The sequence below is a fragment of the Gossypium raimondii genome, chromosome 6 (genome assembly GCF_025698545.1).
Source record: "Gossypium raimondii isolate GPD5lz chromosome 6, ASM2569854v1, whole genome shotgun sequence".
NCBI classification, from domain to species: domain Eukaryota; kingdom Viridiplantae; phylum Streptophyta; class Magnoliopsida; order Malvales; family Malvaceae; genus Gossypium; species Gossypium raimondii.
The window spans coordinates 20,849,318-20,877,313 of NC_068570.1; the positions used below are offsets into that span (position 1 = coordinate 20,849,318).

Here is a 27,996-nt window from a genome sequence, read left to right on the forward strand (position 1 = left end):
CCTTGAATTGTATATGCTAGAATGGATATGGTATTGGAATTGGTTGTGAGGAAAGAAATGGTCATTGTGTATAATTGAACATGTTTTGTATAGGATAACATTGACTTGAAATCGAATATGTACCAAATGTAATACATTTCTTCGTTATAGTATGATTATGATTTTGAATGGTTATATAGTGTGTACATAAGTATGAATTATGGAAATGTGTTAAGTTATAGTTGAAATAATGAATGGTGAATTTTGTGATGTTTTGTTATTTTAATGACATTTACTTAAAGGAGTCTTATGTTTATATTATACTAAGTTGATGGATGATTTGATATTTTGGTATAGTTTGTATATATGTAATGCTATTTGATAATAGTATGAATTATGTGTATATAAATGTGTTATGATGTTCTTGAAGTGTGAAATGAGTATGATATAATAGGGTAGGTAGCTAAAGAACATTAAATGGTGTTTTGGTAGTAGTATTGTTGAATAAGGTAGGAACAAAGTTGTTATTAGGTATGTGAAATAGATATACAAATAGCACTAATAATGCCATGAGTTGGTAAAGAAAATGTTTGGATATATGGTAGATATGGTTAGGTTATAATTGAATGAATTGAGTTATATCTTTGAAGGGTTAAGTTGAATTGATAATTGATGAATGAACATAATCAAACATGCTTGTAGATGATCAATTAGGTTAGTAAGCATTTATGGTTTGATTAGTGAATTGGATATGATTTGGTAGAACTTGTGATTAAAGTAGAAATGTTATGTTTTGAACTTGTTATTTTGTGAGTTAAATGGCAGTTTTTTAGGTGCCTTAAGTCACCATTTGAAATGTTTTAAGTTTAGGCATGAAATGGACTTGTATTGGGAATTTTTGTCCATTTTAGGCAGAAATTATCGATACCATGGCATAAGTATCGATACTCGACCATTTAAATCGATTTATCAAACAAATAGAATGCCGAAAAGGTATCATTACTTAAATGAGTATCGATACTTTTCAAATAGTTATCAATACCACATGACATGTATCGATATCTGCGACTTAAATGAGATATTTTAAAACATCAAAGCTAAAAACGGTATTGGTACCTACCCAAGGGTATCGATACCTGCTATGGAATTTTGAAACTTTACAATTTAATCCTATTTCATGCTCGGATATTAAAATTGGGTCCCCCGTATATTCAGTTTAGGTTAATTCTATTTGTATGATTGAAATGTTTTCTATTGTATGTATAAAAATATGTCTATATAAATTGAATTAAAGTGGGAAGAATTGTTGCTAGATTTGGGTACTTAACATGTATAGATTGAATATGTAAACCTTAGTAACTCCAATATGTAATATATATGTAGATACACTTGTTTTACATAGGATAGAATTGGTTATACTAATATTACATGTTTAAGTTATGAAATACCACTAAGTGCTTTACTCAGCATATGGTTTGTTTTCTTCGTGCGCAGGTTAAATTTAATTCGAGATTTTCCAAGCATCAACCTTAGCATCCATCTGCTGGAAAAAATCTGGTTTGAAAACAGTTTTCTTGTACAATGAAAAATTAAAAATTTGAAAATCGACCCGGTTTGTGATATTTATAGCAATAAACCTTTAGACCAAAGTCGTACTTGTGTTTTAAGATAAACAAATCCTTGATGTTTTCTGGCTTTCAACCAAATGATCTTCTATACTATTCTTGCACTACAACTACTTCAAGTGTGGGCTCGAACCAATTGAATCAAAACACATAACTAGAAAAAATTTTCTTTTCTTTTTGGGGTGAAAATGAAAATTCTCTCTTCTTTAATAGAAATCGGTAAACTTGTTATTCTAGAAAAATATATTTAATAGTTGAGAATAAATTCTCTCTATTTTTCGGCAGAGTAACAATCTCTCAAAGTTGTGTTAATAGCTCTACCGGTGACATCTATTTATAGAAAGAGAAAATAGAACCCTTGTTGAATTTGTAGATGTTTATTTCAACTAGAAAAACAACTTCCTACTAAGAGTGGGAGTAGGGTGGACGACATCATCTAGTATTCCTACTAGAGTTGTTGCCCATTCATATTTCATAAGGGGATTTTGGACCTCTTTCACATCGGGTCCAATTACGAGTACTTCTCGGACTTTTCAACCCAGTACTTTGTAATTTGATCCAACTCGATTCTTTTTTTATATTTCCCAGAATAAACTTCGATATTTTATATTAAATAATTGTCTCATCCCAATTTTACCTTAGTAAAATTATGACAATTTTATCCCTGGTAAAATTTTCTAAAATATATGTTTAATATTTCACCACTCAACATGTTCACTATGACTGAATTATTTATTTTCATTTTCGGGCTTTAAAATAGTTAAAAAACATAAACTCATTCTTTCGATTATTTCTAAGTAATTCATGTACATTTTCAAATGTATCATTTATCATATCCATTTCCGTTTCCATAAAAACACATTCATTTCAAAATGGTTTCATTTCTCCATTTTGAAGAAAACCATGAATGTTTTCCATTTCTCTATTTCTATTCATTCTATTCATTTTGATTCAAATACACAATTTATTTATGATTTCAACGAGCTACAGAGGGATCGATTGGACATATGCAATTGAGGCTAAAATTATTTATAATTAAGTTCTAGCGTTTCGCTTATTAATTATAAACTCATTTAGTTATGAAGTCATTCCACTATAGTATCGTGACTGAGCTCTCTCAATGACATATCATTATGAAAGCAACTCAAATAGTGTTCATCCAATGACCTTTTCATAAGTGTGTTACCCTCATAGGATATAATTGATCTCTATGAGATAATATTCGTTCTCCCCATATGATCCTAGTTTATCTCATGGTAACCATTACATCTTCCTTCATGAAAAATCAATTACTATTAAATAATAATCAATTCATTCATAATAAAGACGAACTACTCGTGACCATGTTTACTTTTCATCAACTATGTAATGTCAATGAGAGGATATCATTAACCAATTTCTTAGGCTATGAATTTCACTATTATGAATGATGCTAAATACTATAGAAGTCGTACACCCAACGCACCAGCTTTCGATTCCTTATCTATTCGAACTCAGGCTTGTCCTTGCATCAAAGTGTATGAGTCATGCTTACATAGTCCATCATCCACTCAGGATTTAGGTATGCCACACTGTGAATGTCACAAGCGAATAGACCCGTAAACGGATTCAGGATCTATTCTACTTGGGTCCAATCCGATGTACTGTCAGTTCAGTCAGTCACACCTATGTCTCTATCTTCTGAGAGTAATCTGTTTCGATGCCCAAGACAAGTCATCTCACCAATTAGACTTGATAGACAACATATTAGTCTTTCAATAGGTTTGCTCATTTCCGATTAGACTAAGGACATGTTTAGGTTCGTCTACTAATATAAGTTGTCTTTTTGTATTACGATCTGACCACATAATATTGCTTAATATTAGTTAAACATTAGACAATCAATAAGCAACATTTTCTTCCATTTTGCTTTGCGTGCAAAAACCAAATGAGGTCATTTATACAAATTATTAATGTAATTCATGAATAATTTTATTAACCAATATTTTCGAAAAAATTACAAGTGTACATTGACGAAAATACTACACTTAGGGCACTAAATCCAACATAATCCATAATCCTGTCCTTTGCAATGTTTGTTTGTTTCACCTTTAAATTATATTTCACATGTGCTTAATAGGTTAGGTTTAGCGATATTAAATAATGCTAGAATGAAATTATGAACTTCATAGTCTAGTACTAATATATATAATTGGTTGATTTGTTGTATGTTATTAGATGCTTATATAAATGAAACTCGTATTTACTTAAGTATGTTTAAGGAATGAATATTCGTTTGATTTAGTCACATTAATTGTATAATTTAGTTACTAATTATTCGTAGTTGTTTTGAAAACGAATGTGACACATTGTATCTTGAACCCGATGATCGGTTCAGTTATAAGGTGTTACAGAAATAGTGGACTAAATTTAACAAAATAAAAAGTAGCATGACATGATTGATATGTGATATAGAATGGAATTAAAATATGTTATATAGTATTATGAATTGGTAAAATGATGATCGAATTAGAATAATGAAATGTGAATTCAATCATATAATGAAATTGGAAAATTGGTTACCCTATCAGTTGTTTGGATAGGGTCGGATATAGTTGGCATGCCATAGGGACAAGATATTGTTAGAAACTATCATTGTTGAGCAACTCGAGGTGGTAGAACGTGCATATAAAGTCATCATTGTCAGGCAACCCAAGATGACAAAATAATTAGATTGTAGAAACCATCATTGTCAAGCAACTGATCCACATTTTCTTTTAACAACTGAATAAAAGTCTCTAGTACTAATTACACTTTAGTTTCTTTTAACCAACCACAATAAAAGGTAACTAAATACACTTCAGGTGGTAGAAGGAGCCACATTTTCTTTCATCTTTTAAGCTTAATAGTTACTTCTTCATTTTTAGGGTTTTAATTCATAGTTTTTTTTAGTTTTGTTGGTTTTAGTTAGTTTTTACTGTAACTCTAGTACTAATTACACTTTAGTAATTTAACTTTGCTTTGTATATTCATTTTCATCCAAATCCTTCAATATATTTCATTTTTATTTTCTTTCCAAAGTCTAAAAATATGCACTTTATTTGTATTTCTACTTCCATTATTGTTGACATCAGTTTCTTCAAGCATCCATCAAGAAATTTCTAAGTCTTTCTTAACCCTACTCTTGTGTTTATTTTTATGTATGATTTGAGTATATGTTGGGTGACTGTGTGCATAGAAATGATGATTGGTAACTACATTTATGGTGGTTGGTTGATAGAAATGTTGTTTGGTTAGTGTTTGGTATATGGACTAAATCATAAAAATTAGACTAAATTGAATAAACTTCAAAACTTAGAATCGACACCTCTAGGTGAATAGTTAGGTAGGTGAGACTAAGAAGAGATCCTATTAAACACCAATTTGGTTGTCTCGAGTTAGTTTGGTGAAGTTGAGAGATAAACTGGACTAAATCATCTAATTTGATAAAATGGTGACCGAGAGGGAAAATTGAGCCAATTAGAAGTTTAAACCTTTTAGATCCCTAATCCAAAGACTAATCAGCAACACGGAAGTCAACCGAACACTTTTTGTGTATTGGATTGTTAATTGCTTAATTTTGACTATTTTACATTTTGGTCCTTATTAGTGTAAGATAGTCGATTTGTGTAATTATCCTTGATTATGATATTTTGTAATATAGTATTTAGCGAGTAGCTAGCTAGACTTCCTATTTGCATGCTTGTTGCACTTTGATCACTTTGTCCCTAAACTCTCTTGGGTTCGATTCTTGGAATACTCGGGTGTTCCATTATAACACTTAAAAATATTACAATTGACCTGTCACACTTGTAGTAAATCCATTATAGTTATTTGTGTTGACTCATAGCCCTAGTGCAAGTATGCCAAGGCACGAGCAACAAGCTGGGGTGACAAGCTTGTGTATCCATTCTTAGTCTATGTCTAGTTAATAGGGTTATAAAAACATGAATTGGTTATATGGTATGTGAAATGAAATGTAGTTGAAATGTGATATACGAGAACATGCAAAATATCATGAGAAATGAGTCGAAAACAAGCTTTGGGGGTCGATTGAGCATTAATAAGCTAATAGGCTTGGAAATGATTGAAACGTTGAGATGAAAGTGAGTATGTGCATATACGTTAATGATGGTACATGAATAAGTATATGTGCCTACATATGAAAATATGAATTGATCAAGTAGTATGTGAAATCAATGAGAATATGAATTGAGTATATGTGCATACATAGTGAACTGGTGTGTAAAAATGATTATATGCACGTTTATATGGTAATGGAAGTTTTTTGCATGAAATTGCATGAGAATTGGCTATAAATTGAACTAAAATTTAATGTATGTAATTGATTTAAACTTGTATTATATTGACTTGAATCATGGAAATACCACTAAGCTTTATCGCTTAGCATACGATTTGTTTTCTCCATACACATGTATAAGTAAATTTTAATGTTCCAAAGTATGATCCAGCATCTAGCCAATGATCCTGGACTCAACAAGGTTTGTATAGTCTCATTTTGTTAAATATATGGCATTTTCACACCCGGAGATGTTAAAAGTTATGAGGGTCATTTTTTAAGAAATATTGCGGGTTAAATATATAAATTTCATATCTAATCCAACTACAATTCTGGGTATCCAATTAGAAAACATTTAGTTTAGTCAGGCTCTAGTGTGATTAAGTGGGACTTGCAAACTGAAATATCGGTAGTTAAATTTCAATTTTAGTGTCGTTGCATTAAGACTAAACATTTCTGAATGGGAAACATTATGATTATGAATATTAAATGTTAGGCTGGCTGAATTGGTGTCAGTAGTCATAAGCGGGAGGGATATAAATAAAGGAGAATCGATATCCTCATTTGATCATTCTCTCGTTCTTACATTCAATTTTCTTTCTTCTATTTTCTTCTATGACTCATTCTGAAAGTGAAGCAAAGAAGAGAAAATAGTTTGGGGAGCGGTCTGCATGTGGGGAGGAATTAACGTGTTAGCTTGAGTAATTGAGAATTTAACAATCTGGTAATCTTTCTATCTATTCTGTATGTTTCAAATGAAAAATAAGGAAAGAAAAATTATGGATTTCGATATAATCCATTGATTTTGATGATTATAGTCACAATTAACCTTTAAAACTTCTCTACATGCTAATGAATTACGTTTGTCTTACATATGAACGCCTCTGTTTTGATTGTTATTTGGTTGTTATGTTTAGCTAACCAAGAAAGAGAAGGCCCAGGTGATAAAGGAAAAGTTAAATAGGTGTAAGTAATATCAACATCCAGGTATTTTGCTGGTGAGTTCCTACACTCATACTCGTAGATGTCATTCATTATGGTACCTTACTGTGTGGATTGTTGTGGTGAGAATCATTAGCTGGAAAATTGTATAGTTGTAAACATGCGCACCTGTGATGAATGTAGTCATGTTCAGTGTGTACTAGCAAGTAGAATAGATTGGTTGATTTTTTTACGCTAATTTGATATATGTGAAGTAAGGAGGTATGTAAAGTAGGGAATGAGAGTTGAAGTGATGCATGTTATTTGGCTTTACGGAGGTTTGAATGGATTGTACGGAGATATTTGTGCACAAGTATATGATAACCCTATGAGGGTTTTTCTCAAGTATGAGACTTTATGGAGTCTAAGGCTCTAAGCCTCATGTATGTATGCAAGTCCCATCACCATGGGCATACATAAGCTATGATAGTCCGCTGGACTTGTCCTCATGTTTTCATGTTAAAGCTATATGCAAGACTCCGCTGTATGAAATTCTGCAAGACATTCTGTATCTATAAACCTGTATCTATGAATCCACATCTATGAATCTATATCTATGAATCTACATCTATGAATCCACATCTATGAATCCGTATATAAGAATCTGCATCTCTGAATCTGTATCTATGAATCTGCATGTATAAATCTACATCTATGAATCCACATGTATGGATCTGGATCTATGAATCTGCATGTATAGATTCACATTTACAAATCTACATGTAAGAGTCCGCAGGACTTTTCACCTAATTATTTCGTAATGTATCTATCCATGCGGTGGGTCATCAGCCAAGTTTACTCGCAACAAGTCTATACTAGAGATTATGAGAGTTATGACCATTGGTGGGAGAAATACTCATGCGTTATGAACTGCACCATTGTGAAGTTCAAGCCTAAGTATAAGTTGCGAAATTTTGTTTTTACATGTTTCATTTCCATGTACGCCACATGAATGTGCAAGTTTGTCAAAGTGTGACGTGGCAAATTCTTAAGCTAACCAACAAAAAAGGAAGGGATTTATTTTTTAAAACTTACTAAGTTCCTTACGAACTTACCATGATTCTCTCTTTTAATTTCAGGTAATCTAAATTATTGCATGAAGTTAAGAGGGACTAAGCTAGAGCCTTCAAGCCTAGTGTGATCCTAACACATTTTGTTTGTAACATGTATAGATATCAGGGCAACTAGTGGGTTAAACTCTTGTATCATATTTTTTAGAAGAACTCACTAAACCTTGTTATAAATGTAATTTGAACGCATGGTGTTAAAATGTAATTTGAACTCACTAAACTCTTGTATCATATTTTTTAAAAGAACTCTTGTATCATAGTTTTGTCAAAGTGTGACGTGGAATATTCTTAAACTCTTGTTAAAGATATGTTAGAAATGTAGATTTAGGAATGGTATAATTGGCTGAAATTGAAAATGGTTATAATGAAATTGTTTTTTAGGTGATGCAAGTTGGTGCCATTTTGGACCATTTGTAAATGGACAATCACGTCATGACGTTGGGCCCTTGTCATCGCGACGACACCTACTCAGTGAGTTGTATTGGGATGAGGAACCCCCAAAGTCGCAATATCAACACAATATTTTGAAAACTTTACACTTAGGTCCTAATTCGACCGCGAGTTAGCAAAAAAGCTTTCGTAAGCTCATATAAGACTCTTATTTAGATGTTTAATGGTACAAATTGAATACAATTTATTGTAGTTTCTTTGGAAATTAATGTGATATCTTTTAGCTTGAGCCCGACAATCGAGTCGAGATGAGGTGTTTTAATAAATATGAATTATAAAGTCAATAGATAATTATGTACAGCATGGGGATTTAGTTAACATGTATAGGAATTGGTTGGTATACTTGTAGAGTAATTTTGATTGATTGTTTGTACATTGCAGCAGTTCACTACTTTCTTTGGATATGAATACAAAGCTTATCCAAAAAGAGAATCTTGACAAGCTAAAAACCTTTTGCTACAACAAATACTAATAGCTTTCAATCTCCTAACCTAGGGAAGCTTGGACAGCAGAGGCATACTAAACCTTAGGAGTTTAGGTGAATTTTAAAATGCGAGAATCCTTGTAACAACTTATGAAGGGACTTTAGGAGTAAAACTTTCAAAGTTAAAAATGCTCACATAATGTCAAATGCTAAAACGATTTCTAAATTTAATGCAAACTTGTGTGCCATTACCAACAAAACCTTTGTTCTTGATGAGTAATATTCTAAAGTCTAACATGTTTAAAAGGTACTAAGACCCTAAAAGAAATATTTACTATCAAATTTATTACCATAAGAGAAGCCAAATAAATTAGTACCATAAGGATGGATGAAATGATTGGCTTATTACAAATATTCGAAATGAATTTAAAAGGCAATATAAAGGAAAAAGTCAAAGATGAAAAGAGTGTTACGCTAAATGTTAAAACCACTGTAACACCCCTAACCCATATTCGTCACCAAAACAGATTTAAAAGTAGTTTACACATATAATTTACTATTCATAATCGAAATCAAACATATTCAATCATAATGTCCCTTGAATGGGCCTTCGAGACCCAATTTATGCTTTAGAAACAAGTCGGGACTAAATCGAGAACTTAGAGAATTTTTTGCAAAATCTCAAAATTTTTCTTAGGTGCAGGGGACAAACGCCCGTGTGGCTAGGCCCTGTGGCTTACACGGCCAAGTGACACACTCGTGTCCCAAGCCGTGTAGGCATTTGATGTGAGGCACACGGCCATATCCCAGCCCGTGTCCATACCCGTGTAACTTTCTGACTTAGGTCACACGGCTAGCCATACGCCCATGTGCAAGGCCATGTGGACAATTTAATTTTCAAAAATTAGGTGCAGGGGTCACACAGCCAAGTCACACGCCCATGTGCTAGGCCGTGTGACACACACGGCTGAGACACACACCTGTGTCTCTGCCCGTGTGAGCAATTCGAAGCATTCTGTTTCTCAAATTTTAAGATGCAGAGGACACACGACCAAACCACACGCCTGTGCGCATGGTCATGTGTCACACAATGCTGAGACACACGCCCGTGTCTCTACCCGTGTGGACAAAATAAGGTCATTTCCAAGCCTTATTTCTTACCCAAATTGCCTTCCACCTAAAAAAACACTTAAACATGTTCACCAACCAATTCAAACCATTCAAATCAAGTCAAATTCATGTATTAAGTATGACATCATATCACCTATATGCATATTGGACTTAATGTGCTAACTCAATTTAACCATCAATATAACGATATGCTTTGCATCACTTAACCATTTCAAGCACATACCAAGCATGATAAAGCTACACACAAATATATATACTTTTACTTCAAAATATAACTATTACAAGCCATTCCAATGGCTAGTTCCAGCCAAAATATTTCTTCTTTATGCTTAACTTAGCTTATAAATGCCATTATACCAAAAGTTAGTTTGTTTTATATACTGAGAAGTCCAAGGGATAGTGTGATGTGTCTCCGACCAAGTTCAAACCTTCACGAGCTTTCGAGTACTATAAAATAGAGGAAGTAAAATAGAGTAAGCATATTATACTTAGTAAGTTCATATAACAGAAAATTAACTTACCACTCATTTAAATTTAAGATAAGCATACAAAATTCATCCAAAGAAATTTGGCAATTTGCCTAAGCACATATAATCTCAAGAAACTTGTTAGTCATATATTACATGTAAACATCAAGAATCAAGGATGAGCTCATAATGTAATAACTTTCATATACATATGCTTTTCATATCATATTTCCATTTAACATGTGCATTTCCATGACAAATCATCTTAAGCTCAATTTAAGCATGTCAGAACTTTGCCCGTTGAATTTATTTGAAATATCGATAGATACACATGTAGTACACTCGAAGTGTACAAAACTGTAATCCGTCAACTCATATTTAGGGGTACCCATTAGGGCACATAATTAGGAAGCACTCTCTCAAGCCATATAATAGGAAGCTCATATGAGCCATGTAGAAGGAAGCTTATCCGGGCTGTATAACAGGAAACTTATAAGAGTTTGAAACAGAAAGCTCATGTGAGCTTAACAGGTAACTCCGAAGAGCTATTATCAGGAAGCTCTAGATAGCCATATATCAGGAAGTTCAAGCGGGCCATATCAAGAAGCTCATAAAGAGCCTATATTGAGACACTCATAAAAAGTTGCGATATGTCTGCATTATATGCGGGATCCATACCGATCATCTAACAGGATGCTCACAAAGAGCTACTGTATGACCGCAAGACATGCAGGGTCAATACTGATCAAGATGCTCGCAGGAACCATGTAATGGGAAGCTCGCGAGGGTGTATAACAGGATGATCGTAAAAGCTATGGTGTGTCTGCAACATATGTAGGACCACAACCAATACGGGAAATCATGTATCCATCGAATTTCATTTATTCAAACAGGACTTAAAGTTTATCGGGTATTATCGGATATGTGACTGATTTTCATACATAAGACATTTATGCAATTCACACATATACAACATTCAGTTCAAATATATTAATATACATAATTTAGTTACACGAACTTACCTCGATAATTGTTCGTGTTCATAGGCTACTAATCCGATACTTTTTGTTTTCCTCGATCCAATCCGAACTAGGTCTATCCGGTCCATATGAGTAAATTTAACTCATTTTAATAAAATTCACATTCAATTTCATCCAATTCACATGCTAGTCAAAATTACCATTTTGCCCCTTATACTTTTAATAAATGACGATTTCGTCCCTAGGCTCGGAAAATGAAATTCATGCAATTTAATCCTTATTCCATGTCTAACTGGATTTTCATATAATATTTACAGCCAACGCAATTCATAAAATTTAGAAATTTTCCATGAATTTTACATCTTTACAATTTAGTCCCTATATCACCATTTCATCAAAATTCACTTTACAAAAGTTGTTTATCTATCAACAACCTTTCATTTTATACCATAAATTTCAAAATTTCAGCATACTCATCCATGGTAAACTTTTAATACTTTGATAAATTTACAAATTAATCCCCAAAATAGGTAGATTAGGTTATTACGATCTCAGAAATATAAAAATTACTAAAAACGGGACAAGAATGCTTACCCAATTAAGCCAATTTAACTTGCTTGAACTCTTTTCTCTTAGCTAGGGTTTTTGTGAAAATAATTTGGGGAAAGATGATGAAAAAGATGATATTTTGTTATTTAATTTAATTATCATCTTTTATTTTTCCACTTTCCAATTTAGTCATTTTCTTTTCTTAAATTTCCATGGATGAATCATCATAAATATCTACTAACTTCTCTTAATGGTCTATTTGCCTTATAAGGACTCAAATTTTGAATTCCATAGCTATTTAATCCTTCTAGCTACTAGAATTCAACTTTTACATTTTATGCAATTTGATCCTTTCTATAATTAAACATGAAATCAGTAAAATTTTCTTACCGAAATTTTCATACGTCTTTCCTATCATAATGCAGACCATGCAATATTATTAAAATAAATTTTCTTTCTGACTCAAATTTGTGGTCTCGAAACCACTATTCCGATTTCACTAAAAACAGGCTGTTACAACCATAGATGTTTCGTATATTCCAACAACTACTTCAATAGAAGAGCTACAATAATAACTAACATTTCACCTAAAAAAACTTAACCAAATCCTTTAAAGAGTTCTCTAAGAAGAAAAAAACTGCAAATGGTGGTCAATATACTAGCAAGAATGAAGATGAAATCTCAAATGTTATAATATAACTAAACAACTACAGTACTAGACTTAAGCTATGAATTCTTAGACTTATCAATTGTGAAACTTATATGCTTAAGGGTGAAAAAGCTTTGTTGTTGTGTCTGTGTTTTTGAATGTTGGACCATAAATTAAATGGAAATAAATGAACTATGATTGATGTTAGCTTTGATTTTCAAATGTTTTATATAACAAAATAAATTCCAAAATTCCTTAATCAAATATGGAAATTTTATTTTCAAGTGCTACAAACTCAAAATCAATGTTCTTAGACCTAGACACTTTTCACAAGTTTTTAGTACTCCCAAGACTTCTCAAAATTGTTTTTAAGCCTTTTTATGCAATTTTCAGGCCAATTATTGTGACTTAGTCTCCAAGTCTCAATACCTATTAAAAAAATTTAACATAATTTTTTAGAAGGCTATAATATCAAGACTTATGTGCGAAGTCTAAATACCTAATAGCTAAGTCTTGAGACTTTGGGCTACATGTCTCAAGACTTGTAAAATAGTAAGCATAGTCCTTTTAAGAGAATTATGGTCTCAAGACTTACTACTTGAAGTATCGAGACTTGATTTTCAATCTCGAGATTTTTCTGCTAGGTATCGAGACCTCAAGACTTCTAACGGTTATTTTTTAGTCAAGTCTCATACCTATCATTCAAGTATCGAGACTTGACCCTACATACTACATTAAATGTGCGAGATCAATTTTTTCAATGGCCTAAAATGTCCAAAAATTAGTTAGAGGACATAAACTCAAGTCAAGAATACTTGAATACATAAGAGACACATATCCAAGCAACAAAGACAAGAGAAAAGCTTCAAATTTTTTATTTCTCATTTTTCTCTTATACATAGTCTTAAAGTTTATATTACGAAATATTTTATCACTCTTATTTCTTTTCTTTAAGAGCATAAATTTATAAACACATATCTTTTTCAAAATTTTATTGTTTACTTCATCTTTATCACCAATTGTAAATTGGGAGGATTTTACTTGATCCACAAAAACTAAGAATGGTTCTAGTTTAGGCATAACAGATAGAGGAAAGGTTTGATCTAAGCTTTAAGAAAAAGATAGTTCTATAAAGGTTATACATTCTCCTTGAAAAGTATCAATTCTAAAAATAAATTGAGAAATCCTTGGTTGAGCTATACCAACGTAATAGAGGTAGGCAATTGGGGTCGGATCGCTATTAAATTGATTGTCTAAGCTTTTCTCCCTCTCTCTTTTATTTTTAATTTTTTTAAAGATTTTTAAAATAGCAATTTACGTCCCTCCCCTCTTGGTATTTTCAAGCCTAATAATCGGCCAACAAAAGTAGCAACAAGTTTGCTTCACTCTTTCCAGCTCTACAATTATAAGTATTGGCTGACTCAGATCATCATTGAAGTTAGGATCATGTTGGAGTAACATAAGTTGACTTTATCATGGGCATCAACATAAAATATAGAGTGATAAAACCCAAAAGAAATGTCAAAAGAACATGGAATCCATCAATATGTGACACCAACGAAGCAAGTTCAATGCTTTTAGAAAATCTAATGGAGCTTACAAAAAGTGAGTTCAATGCTTTCAAGAACCCCAAAGGCTAAAACTTTACCATAGATAGGATTGGTTTTAGATTAGGTCAATTCCAATTTTGGATTTGAGGTATTTTATGTTGGTTCACTTTGGATTCAGGTTATTTGTATTTTAGGCTCTAATCATTATGAATTTCGGTCTCTTTTGATGTAAAGCATTTCATGTTATTTGTTTGAGTCGCTTTGGTTCATATTATTTTATGTCTAATTAAATTTGGATGTCAATTAGTGTTTAGTTCATTGTTTAAAGTCAAATTAGATTGAATTGAGTTTGAGTTTAAATTAATTTGATAAAATTCTTGAATTTAGATAAGAATTGACAAAGTATAATTTTACTTTCCTTGTAAATTCTAAGGGTTAACTAAGGCTTAATCATTAACTAATCTCTTAATGTATGAAGAAATGATCAACCAAAACTTAGCGTTGAAAGATATTTAAAATTGGAAAGGACGGAGGTAGAAGAAAAAAGAGTGCATATGGCTTGAAAGGAGAAATTGTTGGTTTTTTTTAGGTCATTTCAAGTTACTTATGAATTGTTTCAGATTCATATCATTTAGGGTTTGAGTTGATTAGTGTTTATGTCCATTTGGGTTTAATTGACTTTATGAGGCCAAATTGTATTGTATTAAGTTTGGGTTCAAATTGATCAGATTGGATTCTCAAGTTTGGGTAAAGAATTGAAAGATGTAGTTTTATTTTTCCTTGTAATTTCATGATAAATTGAAATGAGCCTTGATTAGAATGATCTAGATTAAAACACACACATGACAATAAAATTTGATTGTACTAGAGACCTACGTGTAGTAATTATGCATTGTGAGACTTGAATTTATCTATAATATATATGAAAGCATGAGTTAGGAGAAACTTTTAAATCAACGAGAATACCATTTAATAGAGAATATCATATCAAGAATATTCTTTTTGTGTAATAGAGTTTTTATTGGTTTGAACTACACAATTGAGTTTATTAACTATTAACAATAAATTATTTTAAGTCAATTATTATTTAATTAGTGTTACAGTTATATACCAATTAAAATTAAGATTTATCATTATAAATATCATTCAACAAATAAAGATTATTAGTTTGAAGCGTTTCAAAATAATGAATTACTAAAGTAATAGTTTTTCAAAAGAATATTTCAAGTCATAGTCAAAATATTGGTACCGAAAGTGATAAAGGACCATTTTAATCAATGATGAGATAAAATTATAACATTCATACATCATCACACATATATTTACTTTATAATACATATTATGCTAAATTTGTTTTAAACTCACCCTTATTCACTTTCCTATCATTGTCTAATATGAAAGTTTTACTTTACAATTACGTGTTCTTATTAATTTTAATTTTACTTTATACCAATTTTCTAGTTAGTAATATTTTTACTATTGTTTAAGTACTTTGCAACTCTAAAGAAATTAATTGCATAATGATCGCCTCCAAACGTGTGAACGTTTAGAGTAAAAAATCGTGCAAATAAATAGATATAAAACTAATGCGGTATTTGCAAGTGAATGTCAAATTGTAATATAGTTTTAGTGTTACAATAGAACACGGGAAAGTATTTCGAGGAACGTAGGCAAGGGAGGTTGAATTAAATCTAAATATACCTTAAACACAAACAGGTTTAAACAGTAATCACCAAAAATAATATTACGATAAATAAAAGCAAGGGTTAAGACTATAAAGTAAAAAACTAACTATTAAAAAATAGAGTTAATAACCAAAACTCTCCCAATAAATAGGCAGAAGATTAACTCGTTTCCGTGTTTGTAATTAACTTTAGAACTCAAGTTTTTATTAGAGAATTAGTTATTACCTAGATAGTATTACCTCTCAGCCTCTACTGCCTAACTAATCAACTATTACACACTTACCTCTCGGTTTTACTTTCCTGACTGGGATGAATACATGATTTACTCAGTAACCTCGTCTCTCAATCCGTTTATCTATATTACTTCCTAGGTTTTTCAAGCCTAGGGTTTTAAAACACATGCATTCAAACCAACCAATCCTATTAGAAAACCTTAATTCTTTCCATAATCACTCCCACTGTCACACCCGGTTTCTTGTATACCGAAAAATTTGGAGCAAATTGGGGGTTAAATTGAAAGAGACCGGAAGTTGGCAATCTCTACTGAAAAATCAAGAAAAGTTAGAAATAGAATTGAACATGGTTGAAATCTAAATCAGTTTGACTGGATTAAAACCAGCTAGTTTGTTAGTGGGAGACATAATGATTTTCAATGGATGGTTTCTAAATGGTTGAAGACCGTACGAGAAGGGCTATAAATAGTCAGGGAAATGACTTCTCGGAGAGAGGATTCTTCTCATTTTCTATTTTGCATTCTTCTCTTCTTCATCTTCTTTTTTTGTTGCTTCAAATAAGAGAGTTATGGTCAGCTCTACATGGAGTAGAAATCGTAAGGTTTGAGTCAGAAAAGTCGAGAATCTATAAAGTTGGTAAGGTTATTAGTCCATCTGTATACATAAGATCAAGAAATAAAGTTAAGGATTTCTAGAACCAATTATGAGGTTCTGCATGTTTCTGGAAAACTGTCGCATCCCATTTTTTTATTTAGTTATAATTTTTTGAATAAGATCAAGTTTAGTTATCCATGAGACCTAAGTTCAATTCCCCTCTCTTACCTTTTATTTTAATTTCGGCACACCTCTTTGGTCAACCCTCTTTGCCGCTCAAAACACTTGTCATATCACAAGATACTTTCCTCCATTTCCTTCCTCCTTCCTTTCTTACGCACTCCCCTTTTCATTTTCCTCCCCTTTTACTATGCTTGTCATCCCTAGTAGCAAAGAAAACATTCATTTTGTTTTCTTCTCCATATTTTCTCTCCTCTCTCCCTTTTTTTTCACTTCACCACTTATGCCATTATTTTTGCTGCCACGTTAACCACCATTAGCCACCGTTGCACCACCAATCAACCACCATTGCACCATCGTCCTTGCCCTTTTTTCCTTTCTTTTCCACCATTGCACCACCGTCGAACCTCCACAGTCAAAAAGCCACCGTCGCCGTTGCCACCCATTTTTCATCCTTTCTCCTCCTCTTTTATTATCATTTGGTTGTAACCAAATTTTCCTGTACTATTCTTTATCTTTCAATTTACAACATTATTTTTCTACTTACCATTTCTCCATTTTTGTTCCTCCATAGCCATTATTAATCTTTTTACTCGAGTTTTTGGTTGAATAGTAATTTTTCAATCTAACCCGATAAAGAGTAAATGATGATTAGTTGAGTCTAATCTCAATTATTTCTTTTATTTGATATGATTGAATCTAATGTTTATATATGTATATTATGTTTTCATTAAAGGTTCCAATATGAATCGCTCAAATTTGCTTTAGCGCAAGAGGAATATTTCGATTTTCATTCGAAAAAATAATAGACTAAGTGATTCTCATTTGATTTGATAAGAGAATTTTATTGTATTGTATAGCAGAAACTAACGCATATGTATTTTTGTGTTGGTACCATTATTCTATAATCAGATTGAGGCGAGATATGGTTAGATCTGGTTAGATCTGAAGCGTAGGATTGTGAAATAGTAGATCTAGTATTGTGGGACTTTCATTCAAGGCGTGAGTTCTAACCATTAGAGAACTCTGGATGTTTCATCCATACCTAATATATGTGTTTATTCAATAATAATGTTAGTATAAACTCTTACTATACTTATGAATAATTGGTCGCATAAGTGTTCTTGGTGAAAAATAAATTGTTTATTAGGTTTGGCTACAAGTAAGTGCCTCTGATATAAGAAATTTGTGTTGTCAAATATGTATATGTGTTATTATATGATTCAATAATGTTTCGCATGTTTTGTGATGTTAAAGCATGCCACTGTAAAAGCTCGGTTTAGACCCTAGTCGGACAGTGGTTTTAGGACCACGAATCCTAGTCAAAAAATATTTTAATATTATTTTCTGTGCTTATAGTATGTGAATTGACATGTGTGAAATTTTTGTGAATTAATTTATCCATTTGTGTGCTTAATTTGTGAAAAGGGCTAAATCGCATAAAAAGTAAAAGTGACATTCTCATTGTTAAAATGCTAATTTGTTATGATTTGATTTATAGGAAGTCCTTAAAAGGTTAATATACCATTATACGGTTAGTGGACATTTATGTCCATGAATTAAGTAATTTATATTAAGTTTTTATTAAGGTTAAAATAGTAAAAAGGCAAATAACATGATATTAATAAAATAAAACATAAAATGCCATGCATTTGGCTTTGTTTTTGTCGAAACTTGAAGAACAAAGAAGATATTTTGTGTTTTAAGTATTCGGCACTTTGGAAGCTAAAATTTGGTATGTGTTTTGCTTATTTTTTTTATAATTTTTACGTTTGTGTGATCATTGCTTAGTATATTACCTAGCCCATGTATTGATTGTTGGAGTTGATGATGAATTTGAGAATTGCCATTGTTGATAATATGATGAATTAGTTGTTTGATGATGAAAAATAAATATTTGTTGATAGATTATTAGATTTTGTTAAGTAATTTTTGATAAAAATCCAAATTAGGGATTTATTTGTGAAATTTGTAAATTTAGGCGTTGAAATTCGAAATAAATGAAAGAAATGGGCTGCTAGGGACCCTAGTGAAATTCGGCCAAGCTTGGGTGTGGTGAAATTTTGAATATTTTTTGTTTTGTGAAATAGGGACTAAATTGTGAAAAATGTGAAATATTAGGGGCTAAAATGCAATTTGCCCATTTATGTGTTTTTGAATAAATTTGAATGAAATGTGTTACTAAATAGCCAAATTTGAATTTATATAGATCAAGAACAAAAGAAAACGGAATTAGATTGGGAAAAGTCGAAAGTGGTCAAGTAGTCGATTCCATCCGTTCGTCTTCGTTTGAGGTAAGTTCGTAAGTAAATAATTGAGGTTAAATTTAATGTACTTATTTTATACATAGTCGAATCAAAATATATATATGTATACTACAATGTCGAATTATATTTAACATAGGTTGACTAATTACAAGTTTTATTTGATTGAATTACGACATCTGAAAGTCATACGAATCCTCAAGAATGTTGAAATGTGTTATCGTGTAAGACCACATCTGAGACGTTGGCATCAATTTGAGATTTACATGTAAGACCATGTCTGGGACATTGGCGTAATATATTATTTCGTGTAAGACCCTGTTTGGGACAGTGGCATCGATATTTAATTACATGTAAGATCACGTCTGGGACGTTGGCATTGTACGAGCTTTTTGGAGCTATCCGAGTATCCTTATTGATTCTGAATGATTTATTGGGCAATGTCAAGTTACGATCGAATGTGAAAGTCTAACTAAATGGTTTGGTACGTGCGAATTAAAATTTTTATGAAAATATAGTAAGTAGCACTTGAATTAATAATGTAATCCATACATGTTATGAAAGGTAATTTATATGTACATGTGACTATTTATATTCGGCCAAATAGAAAATTATGGTTAATGTCCTTATTATATTTTAATTGCTTATGACTTACTAAGCTTTCTAAGCTTACTTTGTGTGTTCATTCAGTGTATTATAGATTTTGGAAAGCTAGTTACGAGCTCGGGGATCGCCACAGAAGTTCATCACACTATCGACCGTTAATTTGGTAATTTAAAGGCTTGAATTATAATCCATGCAGTGTTCGTTTGGTTATATTGTGAATTGAGTATATATATATAGGCATGTGAATATGGCTTGATGATGATATTAATTATGATGTGAATCGGCCATGTATTTAGCTTATTCTAAAAGTATGTTTTAAAATATATCTTATGTGATGGATGGTCTTATAATTCGACTTAAGAAATGAAGTAAATGATGGATGCATTTTGACTTATGATATGTGTTTATAATTGCCTTATGAGTGGCTTAAAAATGTTGTTTAAGTTGGTGTGTATTCGACTTTGTACTTAAATCATTATGGGGACTATGTTATAGGGTTTAATATGTGGTTATAATGTTTTAATGAATTGGAAATGTTTGAATGAATAATTTTGGTAATTGGTTGATTATGTATTAGTTAAATTGTTAACAATGAAATTTCTTTGGTTCTTTTGTGAGATAAAATGGTATAAAAATATGTATATATACAATTCGGCTAGGGACATATAGAATTTATATGTGTTTTGTAATGCCGTGAGTATTTGACCAAACTAACGTGGTTTTATTGTTGGTTAAGTGATTGATTAAGTGATGATAGAAATTGGCATAATATTGAATAGTATTTTTAGTATGAATTGCGCATGAATCGGTATGTGTTGGGGCTAGAAATTATATGTTAGATAATGCCTTGTTTATACATATCCTGTCCAATGTTGGTATGATTGGTTTAGGCAAAAATGTATTTTTAACTGGTTGCATTATTATAGTCCGAATTAGCATAGTCGGGAAGTGTACTAACTGCTTATTTGATTAAGATAAATAACATCGAAATGTGTTGATAAAAATGACATGTTCAATAATTAGCTAATGGAATATATATATACAAATGAATGTTGTGAAGTGTGTGCCTAGTATATGTTATAAATTACGTTAGATTTTTTTTTAATTAGACATTCGAATGCCATGAAGTTTTATGGTTATAAAGTGTGAAATATTCTTTATAAAGCCTATGTAGTATGACCTTGATAAATATGATTGTCTGGTGAAAACATGCCATTGCTTCTGTCAAAATCGTTTACATGATAAAAACATGTTTACTGATACTGAAATACTGAACACATGATAAATCATTCCTACTCTTTTTTCCACTGGTCGCATGTTAAAATCCATGACAACTGATCTAATTTGTTATTGATATTGCATGTCAAACTGCACTGCATGGGATTGGGTCGATTCTAAAAGGAGGAAGTACTGGCAGCTTGTCTGCAATACTGGTGGCTTGTCCATAATACTGGCAGTTTGTCTGTAATACTAGTGGCTTATCTACAATACTAGCAGTTTATCTGCAATACTGGTGGCTTATCCACAAATTGGTATGTTATTGAATGGATGAGTTCTAAGGAACTCTTATTATGGTGTGCAATGGAGTTAGGTAGGAACTTTTCTAAAAATATTGCATTGACGTGTTCATGAATGACGTAAACTGTGAATTTTTTATTGTTTTTAGGAACTCAGATGTTTTTGTTATTAAAGTATTTTAAACTTATTTCTATTATTTGTTTTGGGACTAAAATAAAGTTTATTTGGAATGTGGCATAGGACTTTATTTTGGGATTATTTGATTGTATGACATTAGAGTTTTTAAATTGCTTAAATTTATATTTAAAATGTTTATGCATAAATCTTGGTTTTAAATAAAATCCGTCTACATCAAATTTTTCCACTATAATATTGAAAAACGAGTTTTAATAAAATCCAAATTACTTTTGAAAATAATTATTCTTTACAAAGAAAATACTAAATCAATCAATTTCTAAAATTGTTATGTTTTCTGCGAAATTAAAATGAACATTTGATTTCACTAGTTTTGAACAAATAAGCCAATGGTTTTAAAATATGTTTGAAATTATGAAAGTTTAATTGTTTAAGATCGTATATGCATATGAATATCCACCACTTTAGTTCAATGTACCTGAATTAACTATGATTCCATGGTCTTTCATTTGTGAAATGCATGTATTGCATGTTTATAATAGGATAACATGGAAGGGAATCATTGACAAGTTAGACGAAGTAAGGATTGGGAAAAAGGGTGATCTTGTTAGATACCGCTATACAGTGTTGTTGACTGCACTGTGATGTGCGAAGCTCCAAGCCTTGCAGATGAGACACTGTGGTGTTTAAGCATCAAGGTTAAGAATAGAGAAATGGAGGAATGGGTGGAGTAATAGGGAAATTGGAATTTCGTTAAGATTCTACAATTCAAGATTATTGGGAGCAAACCGTGATGTGTGAAGCTTCGGGCCTTGCGAGAGGGATACTTCGGTGTTCGAGTATCAAGGTAAATATGAAATGGATCGATATCAATATTACAAGGTTCTATAGAGCAACACCGCGATGGCGGCCAACAAGCCCTATGGGGTGACACTACGACGGCAGTAAGGTCTTTCGAGGCAACACCTCAAAAAGTTACAAGGTGTAAGACCATGGCTCAATTACGGCGACTAATATAGTCTGTCGGGACAGTAAACATGGGATGAAAGAGGTATAAACCACAACTCAACTGCAGCAACCAACAGAGTCTACCTGAACATTAAATATGGGTAGATTGTCAGGATGATAATTATGGGAAATTACATGTAGGAAAAAGAGTTAGAAGGAAAAATACAATTATTGGCGAGCGGGTTTTGAGCAATCCGTTGACCAAGGCAAAGGTAGTAGAAGGGGGAACAGTCCACCCAAAACAGTGATCATAAAAGCCGGTAGGGCAATAGAGCAGTAACTTAACAGGAGTAAGACATGGGAAATGATGTGCCAATAACGTCTTGTAATTAGGAAAGGGAAGACGACTTATCCGCAGATCATGGTTAAGGATTCACCATTAAGAGCCGCTAGAGAGGTACTAGGAAAGATAAACCAAGTGACAGATATGTCTGTCAAGACTATTCCTCCTTCAAGGGGGATTATATTGTGAAGTAACCGCCAAATGGCTTGTTCTGTATGGAACCATCGCCTAAGAGAAATCGTAAACCCAAAAGGTCACTCAGTTAACAGTCTGTTAGATACTATAGGCCCAAACGGCTCCTGGAAGAAGGACGTGTTATGCTTATAAGCATGGTATCACAAATAAGGTGGACGACAAGGAATTAATCCAACCACTACTCATCCCTCGTAGGATTTAGACTGCTAAAATAGTGGGGGATCCCATTAGTTATCCCAACGAAGGGAATGTCAACAAGTCCTTCGGGATGAGGGTAAGGAAGAGGAAGCCGTTATGGACTAAACAAGTATGGAAAGATCACCAAAGTGCGTGGTCCTTTCTCGTAAGCCTTGTAAGTAGAATATCACCATATCTGTTGGGACTTTGGTCCCCACAATCCAGAAGAAAAAAAAGGGGGGTATTCCTAATAAGATAACGTATAGGGTAAAGTGAGAACCCACCAAGATAGCAAGGTATCTGGAAATCACAAAAACACTATCACCAGGACATAGGTTTGCCCAGGAACCTAAGGGTATTAAAGGTCAAACTACCATTAAAGAACAGTGGAAGGTGTATGAAAGTCCACCAATCCAAATGAGACGTTAAAATTTGAGTAAAAATAGGGATTTAAAATATTTTATTTCCTTTTAAAATTTTACCCTGGTAAAGAAGGGGCAAAGTTTGCAATTTAGTATAGAAGAAACTCAGTAAGTTCACACGAACTTACAAGGGTTTGACCTGTGATGCAGGAATAGCAGGATAATGAGCTCAACGGAAGGACCAAGTCAAACGATGTTAAATCAAGAATCATTGTCAGTAAGGTGCCATGTACATAGGAAATGGGGTACCTTGAACAACTCCACCTCGGGGTCCATTACAATATATCTAAGTAGTTCCCTTAGAGTTTGGGACTTTAAAATAGTAAACTTTTACTTTAAATTTATGAATTTTGTTGTAAGAATTTTCATTCATAAGTAACATCGTCGGGCTTATTTTAAATCAATGAATTATAAATTATAGACCATTTTAGTTTAGTTGTGACACCCCATACCCAGATTCGAAGATCGAACCAGTGAAGGGTGTTACAAATTTAATGGTATCAGAGTACAATTTAATCGATCCTTTGGGCGTATGAATTGGGAAAAAGTACCCATTATGTGCATGATGATGATGATCTGGTTGAGTCCCTCAAGTCCTTATTTTATTAAGTTGTTAAGTACTGGGTGTGTAAATATGATGGCCTAAATTGGCGTGCAGAAATGAGAGTAAAAACAGGCAAATAGGGAGAAAGACATAAAATAAGGATAAGTAGATACATTGATTGAAAAGTACAAGTGTTAGAGAAAAAAATTAAAAAAGTGATACAATGGGAAATAAGTATTGTTATTCGCCAAGTGGGTTGCCGCCTTAATGGTGTCTTCATTTTTTCTGGTTATCTCCTAGAAAGGAGTAGAAATGATCGAGCTAGATGCTTGAAAATGAGGAAGTCATCAGTTTCCTCCTGTCAACCTCCCCATTGAGACCAGTGGAATGGTGAAATTTGCATTAGAATGACTCTTAGTAACGGGAAAACTTAGCCGCGAGTTTGAAACCTGACAAAGAAGACCCTTATGTCAAGTTTGAATGGGATTAAGTAAGGAAGTTGAGGAAAGAGGTTCGCTTGGATGCCAAATTTAGTATTTGTCGAGGGATTAGGTGGCTCCCCATTTTACAACTGCATCTTTTCATCAGAATGCAAATTCCACCCATATCTTTTTGCAAGCCTTCAAAGGCTTAAATTTAAACCCCCGAGGTGAGGAGGTGAGCGATGCTGAAGTGGTCTTTCCAATGTTACAATAGGAGCCGCCATGAGCTGGGACCCAGAGAAAAATAGGGAGAGGAAGAAAAAAGACTCCCTTGGGTCTTGAGGCAGAACTTGCCTTATTTTAGATTGACCAGAAACGAAGAACGTGCGTAATCCCATATGATAAAACATCTTCCCCAAGAGAAGATGAGGTAACCACTGGTAATGCCTAGCTGACACTCCCCTCGAATTCTCCCCGAAAACAAGACCAAGGTAAGGAAAACGGATTCCTTAGAGTAATGGGTAACCTACCATAAAGTAACCGATAGGTGTGTCCCAATAGATCAGGAACTATCACCTTGCTTATGCCTTCTACTGGAAATTTAGTCAGTGGATAGGTAAAAGAATGCAGAGAATGAATGATTTGTTGTCAAGATTTTAACATCTGGAGTAGCAAGGGAATACACCCCAGTAAGGCTGATTAGATGAGAAAAAGGAAGATAAAATGAAAAGAGGTGAAAGATAATAAGAGGATTGGTCGAGCCAAATGATTGTAGGCTTATGAACTTCCCTCTCAATATTTTGGTTTATTCATAACCAAAAGCATGTGTAGGAAGTTGTGGAAAATTTAAGAACGGTAAAGGAACCGTTCAAGTCCATCAATGCATATAGGACACCTGTTGGCATCGGGAGAAGGAAGAATCCTTTAAGTATTCCCAATGCAAGAATAGTTGCCAACTGTTACCCATTAGGGTGTAGCCATCAGGAAAGCAGAACTAGTCCTAAGTCCGTTTAGTCAAACAAGGGTTTTAATAAGAAATTGGTTCTTCAAACTCACCCTCCTATAAATTCTACAAGGGATTGAAGGTTCTAAGAAGATGATTGAAATGGTTGATGAATTTTTTGAAGCAAAGAAAGTTGCTGAAATTTTTTGAACGAAATAGGGTTCGTGAAATTTTTTAGGGATATATTCACTGAGTAAAATTTTACTTACCGTTTAAAAATATTTTAATTTTTTTAACTATTTTAAATGCATTTATGAATTTTATTAATATTTTGAAAAAAAATACATAAACGTCTACATGGCAAGTTGTGATTGGTTGAAATCTTTTTTCTAACGAGACTAACAGTTGGGGTAAAATGGGTACCGGTTTAATAATTTAGGTACCAGTTTTGACAAAAAAAAATAGATATCAATTTGGAAAAATCAGTATAATTTAGGTATCATTTTGCTGTTTAACCCTAAAATTAATTATATATATATTTAAATTATTATGTTATTAAATCAATATATTATATTATTATATATTTAATACATTTATTAAATTTAACTTTTGTATATTTGAATCATTATGAATTTTATATATTCGCTATACATATATAATGACTGCATTAAATGACATCTTATATTTAGTTTTTCAAATTTATTTTACTTTATAATTTGTGATAAATTAATTTAAACAATAAATTATTAATTAATACTATAGTATTTATAAAGATATTTTAATAAATTAAAGGATTGTAATTTATTTATATTCTTTATTTTATACCTAAAGAAATTATGTAAAAAATATATATTTATTATTTAAATTAATGGTGATTTTTAATGATAAAATATTGGTATATTTTAGGTAAAAATACCATGGACAAATGGTGCCATAATGGTATTTAATAAATACATTTATTTTATAATTTTGATTTTTAGTGTGTTTGTCATAATCTAGTGTATATTTGAATTCTGTAGATATGCTATGTGTATATATAATTTTTATATATATTTTAATAATTTTAAAAATATAATATTTTTATTTTTATTTACAAATCTTAATTTTTTTAAATAAATTTCTATAATCTTTTAATAATTATTTAAGGAACCACTCCAAAATGAATTTAGACGTGATAATCTAAGTTCTTTGAACCTAAACAACCATTTGTTTAAGTTTATTTTAGATATTTTTAATAATTTTAATAATTTAAATAATTTCACATAATTTTTATAATTATTTAAAAAGACAGGTCAAGGATAAATATAAACAACCATTTATACAATGATATTTTAAATAATTATTAAAAATTTTATTTAATATTTTAAAGACATAATGACACATCAACATGAAAAATATATGGCATGCCACATGTTGATGTCTAAGTATAGTTTCTTAGAACTATTTAAGAAAATAGTTTAGAATGAACATGTACAAATTGTTGAAATGAGATTGGACAAGCATTTATACCAAATTTTCAAGTTATTAAGGTTGTAATTTTTAAAAGAACATTAAAATTTGATTTAATTTTAAGATTTTTCCACATTAAATACTAATTGATTCAAAAATTAACTTACCCTCCCAAAGTAAATTTTAATTGAAGTAGTTTTTTAAAGGGGATGGTTTCAATGACACAAAAGTGAGTCTGGAAGTTTGCATTCATGGCAATTATTGGATCAATCTCATATTTGTAACAATATGAATATCTAGTTATTGAACTTGCAATGCTTTAAATCCCTTTCCCTATTGGGGATTAGGCAAATAGGCTTGACATAAAACAAGAAGTTCCACCTCAAAAATTATTCTATCAATGCTTGAACCAAAAATCAGTCTAAATTTCTACACAAATCTGAATGACTCTTTAAATATATTCTATTACCTTATGAAACAACACAATTCGAATCTCAGTACAAGCCAAAATATTTATAGACCATACACATTTCTACATTCTTTCTTTGAATCCACAGATGATTTCCCTAATCGAAGAGACAAAGTACTAGTATACGGATTCTTTTTGCTCTCACTAAATACTCTTCCTCTTGAAAAAAATATATTAAGGAAGAATATGGGATTCATATAGAGTAAATCAAAAACTCAGATATTCTTTCTTTCTAATCCCTGCCAAATCCAGCTTTAATCATCGATACAACGATTAAGGGCTTACCCTTGCAGCCCTTCCCAAAAACCCAGGGACCGGAACCGAACTAGGCGGCGGCGAATTGAATGACGAAGAACTGGCATAAAACCCACCACCGATCTTGAATTCCTTAAGCTTAATTTGCTTTTGCATCGTTTCAGGATCTGGGCCAAGCCGGTTCGTCGAACCCAAGCTCAAATCAAACGCTTCATCACCACCCCTTGATCCATCGGTGTTCTCGGCGGCGGCGACCAAGGGTTCACCGCGTTTCAGGATCTTGACCTGGCCCATCACCAGGTTCTTCGCCGGGGGTTTGGTCACCATGGATTCCGATTCCCTTCTGTTATTCGATTCGAACCTCTTTCTGCGAGACCCCAGAGAAAAAGGGTGGCGGAAGCTTAAGCTTTCATGGCGGAGAATCGCGGTTGCCATTGATGG

General features: G+C 32.2%; 1 protein-coding gene across 1 annotated transcript; it reads right to left on the bottom strand.

The window, feature by feature from the left end:
• Window positions 1-10,959: 10,959 nt before the first annotated feature.
• LOC105774478 (uncharacterized) lies at window positions 10,960-27,990 on the bottom strand. The gene is made up of 2 exons (XM_012596981.2): window positions 27,586-27,990; window positions 10,960-11,064 (listed from the first exon to the last, which is right to left on the bottom strand). The coding sequence occupies exons 1-2, from the start codon at window positions 27,988-27,990 to the stop codon at window positions 10,960-10,962; spliced, it is 510 nt and encodes a 169-aa protein (XP_012452435.2).
• Between the last annotated feature and the right edge of the window lie 6 nt (window positions 27,991-27,996).

Bases quoted from the DNA above. Each gene is read 5' to 3' on its own strand.
- LOC105774478 (XM_012596981.2), bottom strand. From the start codon at position 27,990: ATGGCAACCGCGATTCTCCGCCATGAAAGCTTAAGCTTCCGCCACCCT. The intron at 11,065-27,585 runs GTAAGCCCTTAA...GTCTCAATATAG, and splicing joins TTTTGGGAAGGGCTGCAAGG to GCTCTTTATGAGCTTCTTGA.